This window comes from Netta rufina (genome assembly GCF_964035555.1).
Source record: "Netta rufina genome assembly, chromosome: 15".
Taxonomy (NCBI): domain Eukaryota; kingdom Metazoa; phylum Chordata; class Aves; order Anseriformes; family Anatidae; genus Netta; species Netta rufina.
This window is the reverse complement of record NC_140138.1, coordinates 18155332-18174315: the sequence shown is the minus strand read 5'-3', so window position 1 is coordinate 18174315 and position 18984 is coordinate 18155332. Positions and strand designations below refer to the sequence as shown.

Sequence of the window (18984 nt, the reverse complement as noted above, 5' to 3'; positions counted from 1 at the left end):
AAAGGGGAAACTTGGGAAACATCAGAGGCAAACAAGCACTGCAGTGCTTCCCTGTCCATATCCTACAATGCATAGGGAACAGATCTTTCCATATTCAGGTGAAATGCTGCAGTGATAGTGTTAGAGCTAAGAATTCACCAAGTCAGTCATGTAAGTGGGTCTGGTTCCAGAGAAAGGAAAGAGAGATGCAAGCAAAGGACTGACTGAATAACAGTCTCTCAGCATTAGCTTCATGGGCCAAGAGAGAGGGACAGGGGCAATGTAGAAACAGAGATAGATGTTTCTATTGCAGGTAGAGCAATGTCGATTCTCCAAGTACCTGCTTTCAGGCCTTCTTCACATAGTAAGACTCCTGCCAACTCACATGAGGCCCTAAGAGTACCCATATGAACATATTTTAGACTATTTATTGTTACATCAATCACAAATGGGAGCAGAAACAGAAAAGCCTTAAAATGCAAGCAGTTTTCAGAGCAAGTAACACCTGCTACACCAGAATTGTCCAGAACAAGTAACACCTGCTGCACCAGAACTGTCTAGACACCTGTAGATTGCCTACTACAACAGAAAACATTTAATCTCTTAGAGACAAATTGTATCCTTGCATCTTCCCCCTACTGCTGTATATCACCATAAGGATGCTACAGCCATCTGATACCCACAGCTTTGACCCATTGCCTCTACAGCAGACAGAAAAATCAGTACAAACATTCAGCAGAAGTTTGGTTCAAACAGCAAGGCATAAACTTACCTTCCTAGTTTCCCTTCACATCACTGTTCCGAAAGACAGAGTAGTATTTCTGACAATACCACAGCTACTTGTAGGTTGCTTTTTACCCCTACCTCAAGTGATACTCAGCCCAAAGACCATTAACTGAATTCCTGTTTTCTAAAAGCTGCTCAGACCCTTCTTTCATGTTTTCAAGCACTCATTTACTGGCTCTCCCATGACTAACTTCAGTGTTTGCCACCAGTGAGCATTGTTTCTCCCCAGTTAATGTTTTACATTGTGTTTAACCTGCAGTTTTTCCCCTCCCACCCCAAATGCTCCATTTGGATAGGATTGTCACTGTTTGTCTGCTGCTGGCCCAGTGTCAAGTGCATGCATATTTTGCTATCTCCTCTGATTCTGGATCACGATAAAGGCAGAAGTAGTAAACAGGATAAGCATCATATTCCAGTGGAAGCTAATGGGGCATGCAGTAGTTGGTCTGTCTGTGCTGCATTTCTTGGCCTGTACAGTAATGCACATTTTTGAGCCTGAGATAGTCTCAGTTAGACTCATAAACAGGGACACTTTCATGTCCCTGACCACTGTGAATACCACACTGAGCACAGCAGACCAGAGTAATACAAATACTTTGTCTACATGGGTGGTGCTGCTGTCACCTTTTACAATCTCATCACACTGCTTAATGCATGGCTGCACTCACCTCTGCAAGGTATGCTAAACTTAGATCACCTGATTACCTTAGCATGGCAGTAGTTGCTAAGCAGATTCCCCTGGAATGGACAGCTTAAGCAGCCTATTGTAATCTCTGTTCTTTTAGGGAGGCCTGCTTGGCTAAATGTTGAAACATCAAATGCCTTTACCACACTATTATCATAACTCTTTCCTGTGCTTTACACTGCTGTTCAGGAATCTGCCACTGTGGGTTACTGAGGTCACGGAAGGGTGGAGTGAAACATTTTACAGACAGCTTGTTTGAGAGCAGGGAAAGCCTCACAAAGAACAACAAAACATAGGTTTTTCAACATGACCAATGGCCCTAACATTCCACAGGGTACATGTTTTTTCCAAGTTAGGTATTGTTAGGTCAGGGACACTTGCAAAGTTTGCTACTAGGAGCCACGGCAAAAAGAAAACAAACACACACACACACAAACAAACAAACAAACAAAAAAAAACACCACCATTGCCACTTCAAAAATGTCCACATCCACAGTGTCAACAAATGTTTGGCCGAAAGCTTAATCGTTACAGCCTGCCTCCAAGGGAATAGTCTCCCTTATTTTCACATCCTTGTGCCACATATCATGGAAGTTTCTCTCTGCTCATGAAGTCTGCCTCCTAGGATGACCAGAGGCAACTTCCAGTCTAACATAGCTGCGAAACAGTGACTTCTATCATATGTGCAGCTACGGACTATGTAGCAATGACAGAAACAGATACTTTGGCAATTCTGGGGCCGATGATTCTATCTAAGGCATGGGGTGTGCAGAACTGAGGTGTAAAAGGGCCCAGAAAGACATGCAAGTTTCCCCTCCACTAAACATCCTGGGCCAGTTAGCACCACGTTGTTTCTGAAATGCCACTACCTGTTGTTGATGCAGCTGCAGAATACTTGTAACAGACCAGCAGCGATGCTTCTGCTCAGTATATATTTGGATAGACGGTGCATGCAGACTTTACAGGACACTGCGGGGCAGACAGCTCAACAAGGAAGTGGAGTTAGCTCGCTCCTCTGCTGCCTCGTAGCGGGCATGCAGGGTACTTGCACCGCAGCAGGGAGAATGCGTAAGCATGCAAAGATAATGCTTTCTGTGGCAGAAGACAGCAAAAAAATATAAAAACGGAAAAAAAGGAGGGAAGAAACCAAACCCACTGGTATCTTGGGTCTGTGCCCAGGAAGCCCAGAGCTAAAAGGTACATTGAGGAAGTAAAAACAACATGGGCAAAGCTAATGTACAACTAATGTACAAAACTAATGTACAAAACTAATGTATAACAGTAAAGCTAATGTAATTTTAACCCTGTAAGTTCAAAAGGCAGCGTGGGTGGCACCATGGTTGTCGTAAAATATCAAATGGAGGATGCATAGAAAAAATCTCTTAGCACTCAATTGTGAAAGAAACAGCTTCCTTTCATTACAGTGCTCCCTCTTGTTAAAACAGTGTGTTGGGCTTATGTGGCAAGGTTTTGATCACCGGAGGCCAGTAAGGGTGGCTTCTGTGAGGAGTCCAAAAGGTGCCCTAAGTTAAAGAAGAAGCAGTTCCAGCTGGCTCCAAAAGGGACCCACTGCTGGATAAAGGTAAACCAGTGACCAATTGTGGTTGCACCTCTAGGAGAGTGTAGTTAAGAAAGGAAAAAACAAACAAAACAAAACAACAACAGCAACAACAACAAAAACAGTGAAGTGGCTGTGTCACAGCAGCTGGGAGAGAGGAGCGAGAAACAATCCCACAGACACCGACAACAGCAAACAGGAGGGGAGGAGGTGCTCCAAGTTCCAGAGCAGAAGTTTCACTGTGTCAAGGCCCATGTTGGAGCAGGCTGTCCCCCTTCAGATTTTCCACACTGCAACCCACGGAGAGAAGCCCATGCAGGATCAGGAGGTCTGGCAGGAGCTGACTCCTGTGGAGGACCCATCTTGGAGCAGTTTGTCCTGGCGGATGGACCCCATGGTATGGACCCATACTGGAGTAGCTCTTGAAGAGCTGCTGCCTGTGGGAAACTCACATAAAATCAGTTCAGGAAAGACAGCATCCCGTGGGAGGGAGCCCCTGTTGGAGCAGGGGAATATAATGACCATGAAGGAGCGGCAGATGACACAGTGTTATGGACTGATCGCAACCGCCATTCTCTTGTGCCACTCAGGGGGAGGAGGCAGAAGAGGATGGACTGGGGGTGGTAGTAGGGGTAGTTTTTGTTTGCTTTTCATTTTTCACTGCTCTAATCTGTTAGTAATAGGAACTAAATTACACAGAATTACACATAATGTCAGGGATTGGAAGGGACCTTGATAGGTCATCTAGTCCAATCCCCAAATTGTATTAAATCTTCCTACACTGAGTCTGTTTTCCCTGTGATGGTAGTTGGTGTGCAGTCTCCCATTCCTTATCTCGACCCCTGAGTCATTTTTCATAGTATTTTCTTTCCCTCCTCCTTTGAGGAGGGGGAGCGAGAGAGTGTTGTGGTGAAGTTCAGTTGCCCACCACACGAAACCACCACAGAGAGCTCTGGGGTTGCCAGAAGTCTTCAGTAAAAGCTTGTGGAGAGAGAATAGAGTTTATTGGTATCACAACAAGAACAGATTATTACTGTACTGGAAACATACATTGTTAATCACACAGGTTCTCTCAGAGTAAGATCTTCTGCAGCCAAGCAGTACTTGGGTTAGTAGCACTATACCTGCATAACATGTAGGTGTTCACATTCAATATCAGTATTGAATTAACTTTTTAAGACGGTTATCCTAAACAGACATACAGAGACATAAAAGGGAAATAATCAGTTGCAGTGCAACTAGCAGTTTTATGGTTGGCTTTATGATCCAGCAGAAATTGACTAAGCTTTGTGCTACCTACCTGTTAACTTCAGCAGACCAGGTCCAAGGCAGAAGATGGAGTTGCAGGCATATCCAGGTGGGACAACATTCCTGAAATTATTTCATAGCTCTAACAGCTGTTATAGTTAGTTAATTACAGTTAATTGTTAAGTGTTATAGTTAGTGTGCTTGGAAAATGCTGGGAGAGATGCTGATTCAGCAGGAAGCCTTTGTAGAAAGAATTAATCTGGAATTATGTTTTGAAGACTCTTCATTTATAGACTCTACCTGCAAAGCCTCCAAAACCAGAGTTATGATTGGTCTCTTGGACTCATCATTCTCTGATGATGAGAATTGGTTTTGATTATACCTCATGAACAGGGATGGGTATAATCCATAATTAATATGAACTATTACAGCTGGGTTTAAAGGGGATTGTGTTAGGAAAAGTAACAATACCTGTGTTGTTAAGAAAGGGTAAAGGAGTGTCAATATAACAAACATGCTTGTCATAGATTATGCTTCTAAGATTCACGTACATCTAAATTCAAGTCGTGCCAGGGAAAATTACTTTAAAGTTTTGTACTATTTATAAGCTTATAAGAAATTAATTATGTTACTTTTGATACAGCATTAACAAGATAAGTGGCAACAGAAATAGGCATTACATTTCTATGGACCTAATAGTTTTCAGTTGTATGCAGTAGAGCTTACACAAAGTAAACTTTGTTGTTTTTTTTTTGTTTGGTTGTTTTTTTTCTTCTGAATTTTGCTGACATTTTGCTTCCGGTACTGTATAGAAAAGGCCCTACAATCTGCAAAGGAACATCAGGTCCTTAGTTACTGTGTCCCATTGACAGGGTTGTCAGAGCGATGAGAGACCCATTGCTTGACATAGCTCCGTGGAAAGTCCTCTCCTTCCTGCTCAAGAGGAATGGACTCACTGTTGGTCTGACTGTTTTGCTCAAATTCACAGTCAACTGGACTCCCACAGTCCGAGTCTGCAAAGCCACTGTCAATAGTGTCCAAATCTAGGCAGATTGTAGGATAACTGTCACCAGGCCTTGCACTGTGAGGGAAAAAGTCATAGCAGACTTCACTGTAGGAAACACTTTCACCATCAGGAGAAGGTAGAGAAGCTGGATTTTCCAAATCCCACTGATTAGGATGCAAGCAAAGGGCTTCTAGGATGCTTCCCATCCCTGCTTCCAAAGCCCTTTCAACTTTCTGGTGGGTTGGGACACTTGTCCTCAGGTGGTCTGTGGACACAGAGCCTGAGGCAAGTATTTTGTCCTGTGTACTCAAGTCAGACAGATGGAAGTCACTGGATAGTTTTCTGTCTTCATCATCAATGTTAACCTTGGGGTAACCATTTTCTCCAGCACTGTCTTCATCACTGGTATGCTCATGTCCCCTATACATACGGTTACAGTTGCATTGACATTTACAAGGTGTAAATTCATCAGCTACAGTCACAGTGTCAATAGACAAATGTCCATATGACCGGTCCTGAATCCCACTGCTACTGTTCACACTAGACAGCAGGGACTGGCTATCCTGACCCGGGGTACTCAGGCAGGACATATAAGGCTTAGAAGGCAGATCTTTTTTTAGCTCACTCATCTCCTCTTGTGAGGTACTGTTGGAAGGACACATGCTGTAAACTTCTAGGACTTCCGGAAGGACTATTCCCCATTCAAAGAAATCAAGGGTCATTTTCGTATGGGATGTACCAACCCACTTCTGCATAAAAACAGATACAGAGAGAGGGAGAGAGGTTAGTAGCATCAGGTGTGAGTTTCCACAGAAATTACCAAAGACCTTGTGCTTTTAGAGGCAAAGTCAAACTCTAAAATCACTGACTCCTCCAAAATGGCAGGGCATGAGATGCTGCTATTACCAGCCACAGGCAGCTGCAGGAGAACTGATTCAAATAATCGAAAATATTTGAAAACAATTAGTTCTGAGAAATTGGCATGGCTTTACAGTTTTCTCCATGCTGCAAAGAATGCCACTGCCTACAGCTGCATTCCTGGCTCATCAGCCAGATGTACCTCCCCCAAGCCATCAGTTCTCCCCAGATCTCTTCTCAAGGAAACTGCCTCTCTCTGAAAGCAAAGTCAGCTTCTTCCTCTACATGCTGTATCTGCAGTTAACACACACACAACCCTACTCTGTCACTTCGCAGTACCCTGGGAAGAGGGTCAGGGCAAATCTTCACCAGATCTTTTTTGTGTGACTATGCCCCAGGCTAGTCTTTTCTCTCACAGTGACACAAAGGAAGCAGGGGTAGGCAGGGGCTATGAACCTCAAAGAGCTGTAGCCACTGCCTGGTGCAGATCACACTTATTTGAATGACAGGGGAATGACACACATTGAATCTTGCCCTTCTGTATCACCATTAGCATTACATTCTGCCTTGTTCCATGTGTTATGTTTAGATCATGAGCCTCTTGCATTCAGTTTCATCTGAGAGTAAAGGCACTTCTAGGTTTCTTTGAGCTAAAAGCAGAGTATGATTCTGTTCTTTTCAAAGAAGTCGCTGAATCATTCAGACCACAGTAAATTTGTGTGTGCCACTAGTGAATGCTAGTAAGTCCTGTTAGCAAGGCTGTGTAGTTCAGAGGCTGGGCACAGCACTGAAAGTCAAGACCTATCTGATGCTTTTCTGATGGCTGAACTGAGCGACGGCTCTTGTAAGTGCCACTTTCTGCTGTGTATAAAACAGGTAACAACACTGAGCCTCACAAATGCCGTGAAGGCTTCTGACATGGAGTGCTGCATGAGAGATAGATTATGCCACAGTAATCAATGTGCAGGAAGCACCAAGTCTATTTTAATTTATTTTTAACATAAGCTGCAAAGAGCTTCTTATTAAAGCTGTACGTGCAAACGTGTACATGCAAATGGCCATTTAAAGAAACAGCAGGAAACCCCCCTCTCAGAACTGAGCAAGAAGAATATTTACTGTGCTCTCTTGACAATTATTTTCACATTCCCACCCAATGTGAATGTGAGAACTCATGTACACACAAGAGTGAACAGTGTTCCTCTGCTTTTCCTTCTCTTTTTCTGTCTTAACTTTTCTCTACCATTTTCACTGTTACCTGTGCAATCCAGGACTGTTCTGTGCAAAGCTTTCCTATTGTCATTTGCTGATTATTATTCACAGAAGTTTCCTAAACACTTGCTTTAATGCAGGCAGGATGCAATTGAATAAGCCTTAGATCAATTGTTGTTGTTGTTTTTTTTTTTTTTTTTTTTTTTTGCCAACTGATAATGATGACTGTTCACATATTATTGAGGTTGCCACATCCTCTTGACACCCTCTGCATCTTATGCTGTGGCTGTGTGGGCGACTGCTGCTCTATTCTGCAAATTTATTAAATTTCTCAGAAACAACTTAGCTTTAGCAATATTGTAACTGATGTTCATTCCCTCCTAGCAGCACTGAATGACCTAATTAGAAAGTAGCAGCAGCAGCATTCCTGCTGAGCATGGTGAAGCAACAGGATTCTCTGACAGGAGCATGGCTATTGGTGTCAAAGGGTGGCCTCAATTCCACTGAGCACTATCCCTTGACTATTAGGAATTCCTGCACTGGATCCACCTGGTACTTGCTCCCTTCTCTGATAACAACCAGTGCCAGTGGCCTCAGAGATAGCTGCAAGTACTGGTTGGAAACAGATATGAGAAGCTGGGCTGAAAAAGGAAGGAAGGAAAAAGAAACACAATCACTGCAGGCTTCAGCTTGAATGATGCCCATGCAAAACTTGCCATTTAAGCCAATTGCAAACATCAGCAATTCAACTGTGGGAAAGTACATGAAGATCATTAGGGCCCAGCCAGTGTCCCTCTAACAGTGTCCAAGAAAAAGCAGGAACAAAAAGCAGACACTGAAATGTCTCTGATCAGTGCTGCTGATCAGCAGGAACTTGTTCATAAAGAGGCAATGGTGTCTGCGCTTACGTGCCAGCATCTTTACTGTTTGATAATGGCATTGTGGGTTGCTCTTCAGTTTAATACAAACAATGTTTATGTATACTCAATGTTCTTTTACTTTTGTGTCTCGAAAACTCCAGCAAACCCTGAGGTCCTTGCAAGCCACTTTGTCAGATGAACAAGTTTGGCTGGTGTTAAATGAGAAGAGAATTTGTGAGGGCTAGGCAAAGTTGCCCAGTTCACAAAGATTATTCCTTAATAGGGAGGCAGCTGGGCATACAGTATTGTCACACAGGAGTTATTTGCCTCCCAGAGCTCTACTCACCTTTCCAGGATGATATACATATCTGTTGTCTGCATGAGTGACTCTCCAGAGAGAGCTACAAAGCTTAATGTTGAGCCTGTGTTACTGCAGAGACTGGACTGGGAGATCTGACCCTAGGTGAAATCTACTCCATACCCTTCATGGCAGTATGGGATCAGAGTTTTGGAAGAATCCCAGTTACTCTCCTGGTATCCCTTTGTCCATTCCCTTCACAACCTCAGACTTCACAGTTCAAATATGAGCTCAGCTCGCCTGCTAAGACTGTACCTACAGGGGATGAGCAGCACAGCCCTGGCATAAAGGTCTTCCCAGCACAGAACCTACACTGTTGGGATCTGGTCCTCATCTGTACTCATGTGGCATTCCTTTGAGACAGCTTTCTCCTCTTACTGCCCTAATGAGAATCTCTTGCCCAGGAGAGAGTACTGGGTCTTTTAGTTTATCTTTGTCATGTGCTCGACTCATGTAGCCCATTTATACCTTGAAATCTCCATTATGCACCAGGTAAAGTGGTTTGAAAAAGGGAGCTGGGTCTGGGATGCAAGCCATCTTCTTCCACAAGCTGGAAGAGAAAAGAGAAAGGCTTTGGGGTTAAGCACACATTACAGATCCAAAACAAGGCATCTCCAGAGCCAATTCAAGCGGCTGAAATCACTGAAATCAGTGGATAGGGATTCAAGGATGTCTTGTGCTGTTGGAGCCATCTAATGGCCTTTCTTGTGAGCCAGGCCTCTGATGCCTCAGCCCGCATGACCTGTGCACAAAAATACTCACGCTCCTTTTTTTTTCTCCTCTCTGGAAAATTACCAAGTGCTGGAGGTGCCATTTTCCTCAGGCTGGGTTAGCTAGTGGTCTGCACCCACAGGGCAGAATCTCTGCCTTATGTGCTTGTTCTTCAGCCATGGGCTGTGCCAGCCCTGGTGCTGCACCAGCACAGCACCATCTCTGTGGCAGGGTGCACACTGTCCCTCTGCAAGGGCACGTGGCCATCCAAAAAGGGGGGAGACCCTGTGCCTGCGCTGATGGAATTGCATTAGCTTTGGAATGGGGCAGACTGCTGCTCCTGTCTGGGCGTTTTCAGAGCATGGGCAGGACCAGGAAAACAGCCCAGGATGGATGGGTGGCCTCTAATTAATCCCCATGCACCAGTGTCCTGTCCCACCCAGCCTGCAGCAAGGCCCCCAGAGAAAAGCAAGGCTCTCTTAGTAGTGCACCAGATGGATACCTTACGTTGCCCTCAGGCCCACACCTGTGTCTGTGTACAACTGTACAAGGTGCAAAAAAGGCTGCATGTGAATGCCCCATCTTTGGCAGAGTAGAATAGGGGAATTTACTCCAGCTTCCCTAGGGGCTCTTACCTCTGATGTTTGGCCAGAAAGGCTGTGATTGAAGCAGTGATTACCAGGACAACAACAAACAACAGCATCCATCCCATGCCTGCTGTCTGTGTCACTGCTGGAGAAAGAGACAGAGTTCATTCAGACTCACCTTGCGTTTAAATAGACCCTGGTCAATAAAGGAGCAAATGCTGAGAGAAGACCCTGAATTTCTACCCCAGATTTTCTCTTAGGGATGCTGAGGCCTGTGGCCCAGCCCCCTGTACATGCAGTCAGGTATGAATGAAGGTGCTCAGAGAAGACTACACCAACAAAAGGAGCTGCCTATCAGTCTGCTGTAGCCAGGCCAGAGGGCAGCTGACAATGAACATGACTGGGGCAGAACAGCTCACTGTTCCTAAGACTCCTGGTGTTTCTGACTTCTTTTGATTTAGGGACACTTCCACAGGTAATCCATGAAGTGATCACCCTGCTGCCGCAGCACCATTTAGTATTTCTGTTTGAGCTGTGGATCAGCCTGAGTGGGGAAGCACAGCATACAGTGCTGACATTGACCACGGTCATCTTGCCCTCCCCTCTGAACAAAGTCTTTCGTTTCAGAGCCTGTTCCACCATGGCAAACACCAGTGTACCTCTGTGCATAAGGCAGATCCCTGCAGAGTGGGAATAATGGCTACTGAATGAAACACCCATGCCTAGCACAACCATCAAAGGTAGGAGTCCAGATATGGAACTTAGCCCTGAGAGCAGGCTTCTTTTTCCCCTCAGCTGAAGGCAACACAAAACTCCAGTAGTGCAGGTACCTCCGCTAGATCTTTCCTATTTCTGAAAGCTGCAAGCAGGACCCTGGAAGTCTGACACTGTGAAGGAAGGTAGAAGCTACACTCCTGCATTGGCAACAAACCTACAGCCAGCCCTACCAAACCCTCCTCCCATGCTGTTGTCCTGGTTTCAACTAGTGTAGAGATATTTTTCCTTCTAGTAGCTGGTATGGTACTGTGATTTGGATTTAGAATGAGAATAATGTTGATAACATGCTGATGTTTAATTGTTGTAGAGCAATGCTTACAGTAAGTCAAGAACTTTTCAGCTTCTCTTACCACCCTGCCAGTGAGGAGGCTGGGGGTGCATGAGGAACTGGGAGAGGACAAGGCCAGGACATCTGACCCAAACTGTCCAAAGGGATATTCTGTACCACGTGGTGTCATGCTGAACATTTATATGGGATGGCTGACTGCGGTGTGGAGGGAAGGACTGCTGCTCAGGGATAGCCTGGGCATCAGTTAGCGGGTGGTGAGCAATTGCACTGTGCATCACTTACTTTGTGCATACTATTACTATTATCATTATTATTTCTTTCTTTTCTGTCCTAATAAACTCTCTTTATCTCAATCCACAAGCTTTTACCCCCCCCCCCCCCCCGATTCTCTCCCCCATCCCACTGTGGGTGAGGTGGGTGAGGGGTGAGTGAATGGCTGGGTGGTGCTTAGCTAACTACCTGCTGGGTTAAACCACAACAGCTGTAAAGTGTGCTTTGTAGCCCAGTAAGATCAATACAGACAGCATATACCTGCCCAAACTTATGGTTCGTGTACCCATAAATCAAGCCAAACATGCCTGCCTTTACTATCTAGCTTTTACTCTAATTATTTAGATTTCTAGAAGCATTCCCTGACATTGGGGACCAACTGGAAGGGCAGGGAAAGCTAGTATCTACCAGTAGGGCTGGTTTTCAGTGTCAGCGGGGAACTCCATTCACTCCAAAATCCACTGTAGCCACTGTCTTCTCGGGGTCTGGCTCTCACTTGGAACTCATACTCAGTGTTTCCCTGAAGTTCCTGTGGCAGGATCACCAGTGTCCGTTTATCTTCATGAACAGATTTAGTCTTCTGAGTCTGTGAACAATTAAACACCAAATAGTTGAGGCTGGAGTGACTACTCCAATATTACTCTCACTGATGCACAGTGTGGAGCCCTGCAAAGGAATCCCCTCTGCTTTCATACCATTTCTGTGGCACCATGTTCTGTCTGGTCAGTAGCGTGTGGCCTTGGGGGATCCTTCCATGAAGGACAGCATAAGAAGCAAATGACCTACCTACTAGTCTTCCTCACAGCATCTTGTACCTTTCAAACAGCTTCTGCCTCGCAATTTTTTTATTTATTTTTTGGTAAGTTTTGTATGTTTTTGATCCAGGCAAGCAAAGAGAAACTTTTCAAAACGCTTAGAACCCTTCTTCCACACTGGTGCTCCTGTCCTCCTTCTGCTGGCCTCCTCTTTGCTGATACATCTTACTTGATGGTAAACTGACATTTCACTTACCTCCCAGGTGTCAGTTCTTCTCTTATAACGCAGCTGATATTCCAGCTCTTCATTCAAAAAGTAGAAAGAGTTCTGGTAGATAGTTTCCCAAGAAATATTATAACCCTCTGCGAACACAGCAGTCAGATTGAAAGGAGGCTGTGGTTTGACTGTGGGTGAAGACAGGATGGTATTAATCATTGCTACATTACTGAAGACACAAGAGATAGCCCAGCATGGTATCAGAAAGGCAGAGTCACTAGGTACCATAACTGCCCCAGTGGTGGTAGGCCATCCTCTCAGAGTGAGCAGTCCTGAGCAGTGCACAGAGACTCACACCTCAGCAGCTCTGAATATTCCTTGTTCCTGACTCTGCTGCTTGTTTCTGAACTTCCTCATCAGCTAAGGAGCAGGAGGAAATATCACAAGGGCTGATAACTCCTGGGAGATGAGGGAAGTAAAGCACCTTGTTCTACTCATCACATAGGAGGTCTCCATGTAGTAATGGTCACTTGCACAGTTAGGCCAGTTGTAAGCTTAGCCTCCAGCATAAAACGTTCTTTAGTTTACAGTGACAGCAGTAAAATCACAGAGTCCTGTGTATAGGAGTGCACACTGAACACAGTTCCCCACCCTTGGCAGACATGCTCACTCTGTGCCCAGACTGTCCTGGCAGATGGACATAGACTCAGGAAATATATAACAAGCCCACCATTTTTGTACTTACTGTTCTGTACCATATAAAAGCCTTTGGAAGTCACATTTCGCCTATCAGCTATCTCCATAACATCCACCTGCACTTTGATATCTGCCAGGAGTTCAGTCATGTCCACAGTGCACATATACTGTGTGTGGCTGGTGTTCCTGGACAATTGCAGGAGACTGCAGGCAGCCACAATTTTTTCTGGATTGTCCTCAGGAACCCTGAAACACCAAAACAAAACAAAGGAAGTAGTCCACATCTATTACACGATGTAGTTGGACTAATCTGTTACTGAAAAAAAATGAGAAATTCATAAGGAAAAAAAAAAAAGGCAACATGTTCAAATAAAAAATATCTTTGAACATTGACTTTTTTTTTTTTTTTCCCCTTTCTATTTGCTCAGCTCAGCAGCTTTCTGAGAAAAACAGAAAAATGATGCTGAAGTGTTTGTGGAAATAACAGCTTTCAAGAAAAGCTGACCATTAGAGCTGCACAGCCCAGAACTGCACCCCACTTCCTGGCTGGGGCAGAACAGCAGCTATGCAAAGCTTGGACAAGTTGCATGAGCCCTTGCCAGCACATAAAAGTGGCAGCCCATTGTAAGCAGTAATGGGCAGGGTACTCCCAACAAAGGAGAGGAAACAACACCAAGGAAGCCAGAGACAGTGTAGCAATCAGCAGCAAGCAGCACAGCCACTGGCTGCAGGAACCAGGGATTCTTTGCTAGTGGAGAAGCCAGATGACAACTGAAGTATGAAGTACAAATTGAACATCAGCATGGCAGGAGGAAGAACTCTACCTAAGGAAGACAGCAGAAGGACATCACTGCAGTATAGCGGTGTTAGAAGTTCCTGCTGCCTCATCCTACTAAGACATACCATGTCGCAGTAAGGTTATATGAGCTGGCACTCAGGTCATTTCTCAGGATACAGGACAGGGTCTGTACATAGTCCACAAAACAAGTGAGGTTTTCACAATACACAGCTGTAGGTTTGAAAAGAAAAAACAATGTCAGCTTCCATGCTGAAGCAAGCAGAACTTTTTATCAACATACACAGCCCTCAAGACTCCTACTACATCAGAAGAGAACCAGACCCCAGAAAATCTCCAGTCGTGGAGCACAGATGTGTTCTATCTCTGCAGGAAGGTGAGTCATTGACAGCCAAGTAATTGTTAAAGAAAAATATTTTTAAATGCAGTTGCAGCAAATTACATGCAGAAATACCAGAAAATTCCCAAGCAGTGAATGAATTTTCAAACATATCTCTGTCTCCTCTTACACAGGCACCAGAGTTGCATATTATTTCTGCAAGAGGCCTAGCTTATGTAGCACATAAAAAAGACAAGGTGTCCCAACCAGAAATAATAGCATATTCAAGCATTTTAATGACATAATTTCCTAAATTTTTAGAACTGCCCTTTGCCAATCTATCATTCATTGCACTTTGCACATTTTGAAAGTGCTATTTTAGTAATTCTTTCATTACCATCCTCTCTGTTTACAGTTTTCTACAGCTTGATATCTGCAGCATCAATGTTTTTCACATCCAGTTCCATAAACTTGGAATAAGAATTTCATGGAATTTTGGCAAAAAGATTTTGCAGCTTTTTTTTTCTTTGCAGTTATTATAATTTCCATATATCATTCTGATACTACATTGGCACAATTTATCAATCACTTAAACTGAAACAGACTCCTAAAGAGAATGTGAGGGGAATGTAGAAGTAACACTATGGTCATTAAGAAAATTAACTTGTTTGTAAGTGGTCACAAAACAGCATTTATGCTTTTATTTATTCTGCAGAAGCAATTTTCACACATCAGCATCTGAGATATGCTGTACAAAAAAACTATTCTTCTATGCATGACATAGTCTATCTCCCTGAATTTCAAGGCAGGGAAGACCACAGTACAGTGAGAAATGTCTGCATTGGTGAGCCCTTTCTTGACAGCATCATGGGCTGACAAAAACCTCTCCTGTTACCCTAGGAATAACTATGAGGAGAGACCTGTAGGAGATGTAGCATATCATGGTAGTGCAAACCATGTCTACTACAACTGATCTCTTGCATGTACAATATTGCCCCTTCTTGATGGGAGTAAAATTGTCATTGTCTAGGGGAAGGTATCAAGGTAGTTACATCAAATCATGTATCCTTGTTTACATGTGTCCTTGCTTATTCTCAAGACTGTCCCTTTCCTGATGGGCATATACTAGTTCACAGCCATCAGACACCCAAATCCTCTGATGCCAATACTTTTGTTAGTTTTCCTCCCTTTGCCATTCTGCTGCTTGCCTAGTTAGAGAAGCTGCACTTTGGGGAGACCTTGCTGCAGCCTTGCAAAAGGGAACTTATAAGAAAGATGGGGAGGGACTCTCTAACAAGGAGTGTAGGGGTAGTAGTTTTAAATTAAAAGAGAAAAAGTGTGGCTGTGTTCTGTGGACCAGAAATATCTGCTCCACCCCCCAGATCAAATAACAATCCTCACAAACAAGTTGTCTTTGAATTCACAGTAACAACGCACAGCAGGTATGTCCAGTATAGGGCGCAGCCTAATTCCAGGCCAGGGTAAGTTAAAAGGAAAGCAATGCCCAACTTTTCCCCCGACTTTGCTCACCATAAAATTTCTTGCAAGTCATATGGCACCAGGGTGCACAGTGTTTTCCCTAAGTGAGTTCTGAGCAGCACTCAGGTTTGTGTACGAGATCCCTGAAGAGGTAGAATGGTGACAGAAGTTTGGGGATGTTTGCAACAGACTCTGGCTCCAAGTGTGTACACGTGTTTTATTAAACTGCATGTGATTCAAACTATGTGGTTGTTATTTTGTTTCATTTTGACTTTTTCATTTCACTCTGACTTCAGAATTTTGTCCTGAAATTTTCATTAATTTCATTTTGTTTCATTTCAATTTTAACTTTTCATTTTGAGCCCTCAACAGGCTTCCTGAGGCCCCTGGTACAGGCACTTCTTATTTCAGTTGAGAACAAGACACTTTTTCTTCCTTAGCCTAACTTTACTCTTCTGTAAAAAAGGGGGCTAATACCTCTGCTTTCCTTCAGCGAGGGTAGCAAGTATTAATAAGCTAATAAGCATTGCTAATTATCCTTCTTCTATGCTATTATGATATTAATTAAGAGTCTACTATTCCCAGGCAGCTGGAAGCTGCAAGCATATCTCTTTATGCAAGAATTTGCTAACAAAATTTAGAAGAGGTGAACTTTTTACTGGTAAGGGAATAATTACATGTTAGAATAACCCAGTCAAATCTAGGATGAATTTCATTCTTGGCAGCTTCAGAAACAAAGAAAAAGGATTTTACTTTTAACAGTAAGATCTAGTCTGGTCCAAAATGAGATTATACATGGTAATTCCCTGGCTTGTATTACACAAAATACAGACTAGACATCACAGTGGCCCTGTATGGCAAAAGATACATCTGAATTCATCTTTTCTGCTAATTCAAGTTTGGAGCAGGTCCAAGGCTCTGTCTAGAAGCAGCATGTGAAATGTTAAACTTGCACCTGTTCCCTGCAGGCACTCTTGTCACTGCCTTTTTCTGTCCAGTTGACATGTTCAGAAAGTCAGCTCTGAGTCAAGCTGAAGTTTGGATGGTGGGTAAAAATCATAAAGAAAGAGGCAGTGGCCATCTGTACAGCACAGTCCTGAGCAAAGGAGTTCAGAGAAAGAGAGGTTTACTCCACTGTTGTGGCTGGCCTGCCAACAGTGGGCATATGTCCCACGGATACCCAGATCTCAGCCACCAAAACCTTCCCTGTGGCAAATGTTCCAGGTAGGGACCCAAATCCCATCTCACCAGAAGACATTTCAGTGCAAGGCAGGCACTACCTCCACAATGTCCTCATGGATGCTGCTCCCTGGAGTGGGATGCAGTTTGGCTGAGCTCTGCCCAGCTGTGTAACCTCTCCCATCCGTCCTCCACTGCCCCCATGAAGACTTTCCCATAATTCCTTGTCCCACAGAACCCTCTCCACTAGTACTCTGTCTTCTGCTTGTTGTCCCATGGCACTATCATGCCCAGTGTGTCTCTGCAGAGCCTACATTAACAGCCAAAAAGATAAGGCTTGTGAGTGTACACCTAGGAAAATACATCTGGGAACTTACTGTACTGGAATAAAAGGAAGAAGGAAATACTCTTGAGCCATAGTTTGTTCCTCATGTTGGTTCTGACTGGATGTCCTGGAAAAGAGCAAAAAAAGCCACACACACACAAAAAAGAAGAGTTCAGCTCAGCCATCTGCTCATGCGTGTTGGAGGTTGAGGTGAAATTAATCTAGCCTTCATTTACATGTCTAAAAGTGACGTGCCTAATTTAGGCACGGCATCTCAGCTTTCCAATATGCATTTCTACCATGGACTAAGAGTTAGGGGGTGGGGTCTTGCCAACTCGCCATAAAACAGATCAGTGAAGTCTCTGCTCCTTGCCAGCAGCACGTGCTCAAAGAAAGCTGCAAAGTGACTGCAGCTTCAGTCTATCCATGCAACAGGAAGACACTTGGGTTAAGTGCTAACCCATTTTTTCTTCATTAGCTTCCTGCAACTAGAAATGGCTTGCAACTAGAAGTGACATTGCTGTGGCTTAAACATCTTTACAGTGAACTAGTCCAATAAGAGTCTGAATGTTATTGTGTGTCTGAGCAACGTTTGTGAGAACTCACTGATTTGTCCCTCCCATGATTAAATAAGCATGGATTATCTAGGTAAGGGACTCCATGAAGGCAGACTAAATAAAACAAAAATAACAGCCTCCCATGTGAAACAGAAGAGAATGAAGTACAGCACTCTTTTCAGGGGAAGACTGTCTTGATACATTTTGGTGAAAAGAACCTATAGGAAAGTCTTCAGAGAATGAGACAACCAGGTGTTTATAATAGCATGAGGAAACAGCACCACATACAAATGACTGCTCAGCCCACAGCCCCTGCTCCCAGACCAGGCCCTCAAGCCACATAGTATTAAGGCTGTTTTCACAGTATTTAACTTTTATAGATATACATAGATACGTACAGAACGAGTTAAAATGAACTCCCTACAGAGTATTGTCTGTTGGTACCCACTACAGGTTTCAGCACAGTGTTCTGAAATGGGCTAGGCTACACAGGGACAAGGCTTTGGAGAAACAGTCTGCTTTGGGACATAATTCTATTGGAGCAAGTTGCAAGGATGCACAGACACAAAGGAGGGTCCACGTGCCCTGCCACAGAGCAGCAAGAGTTGGTGACTGAACCCACAGGAGCCCCTCTGCTGGCTGCAAGCCACACTTGCAAGCAACAAGTCCTAGAGCCCTGAAAAACCCACTGGGTTGCAGAGAAGCAACTGTGAAAAAGGTAAGGGGTGAAGAATGAGCAGCAAGCTGCAGTTACCAGAGTGATACATAGGGCTTCTATCAGGGCCTGGTGCAAGTCCTGGGGTGCCTGCACCTCCCCTACTACTAGCAGCAAACAACCAGTCACTCAGCAGAGAGAATGCCAGTGAGGCCTCTCCTACTTGGGGAATATTTGTGGTGTTTAAAAATTTTCCAGATTTACTCAAATAACGAAAGCAAAATAAATTTAGCAGCTACCAAAAAGCCCCTTTAGACCCATGTGAGCACTGAGACTTGCTCTCAAGGCACCACAGCATACAGATGAGATCAGCAGGGCTCACCCAGGAGGCTCCACAAACATGCCATGGTGACAGCACCTCAGTCCTGCTGCTGCTGCCACTTCTTCCCTTCCAACACCTTTGCCAAATGAAATGGTTGCTCTGGTTCAGCACGGAGCCCCATCCACCCTGCTAGTCTCTCTTGCCTGCTGCACAGCCCACTGCTGAACCACACCCATGCTCCCATGCATTTATCCACAACTCTTCTCTAAGTTAATTTGGCTTATTCCCTTAAGAAAGGCACCCTGTTATCATGCCACCTGAAACATGCTCACCCAACTCCATGCTAAGACTGGCTGCATCATGAAAACAACCACCTTGGAGATGGGCAGCCTCCTCCTCAGCTGATGCAGCATCTGCTCATGACCTCTTAGCATCAAGAGCTCTGTTTCTTGCAGCATGTTCATAGAAGAGGTGTGCCAAATGAACAGGTCACTGAGTCTAGA

General features: G+C 44.2%; 1 protein-coding gene across 1 annotated transcript; it reads right to left on the bottom strand.

Annotated features, from left to right (window-relative positions):
- Nucleotides 1-5108: 5108 nt before the first annotated feature.
- Nucleotides 5109-17090, bottom strand: IL21R (interleukin 21 receptor; the record flags this gene model as incomplete). The annotated part of the gene is made up of 8 exons (XM_084295758.1): nucleotides 17000-17090; nucleotides 13753-13858; nucleotides 12899-13095; nucleotides 12193-12341; nucleotides 11590-11767; nucleotides 9894-9987; nucleotides 9016-9097; nucleotides 5109-6011 (listed from the first exon to the last, which is right to left on the bottom strand). Exons 1-8 carry the CDS (start codon nucleotides 17052-17054, stop codon nucleotides 5109-5111), a joined length of 1764 nt encoding a protein of 587 aa, XP_084151884.1. The 5' UTR covers nucleotides 17055-17090.
- Between the last annotated feature and the right edge of the window lie 1894 nt (nucleotides 17091-18984).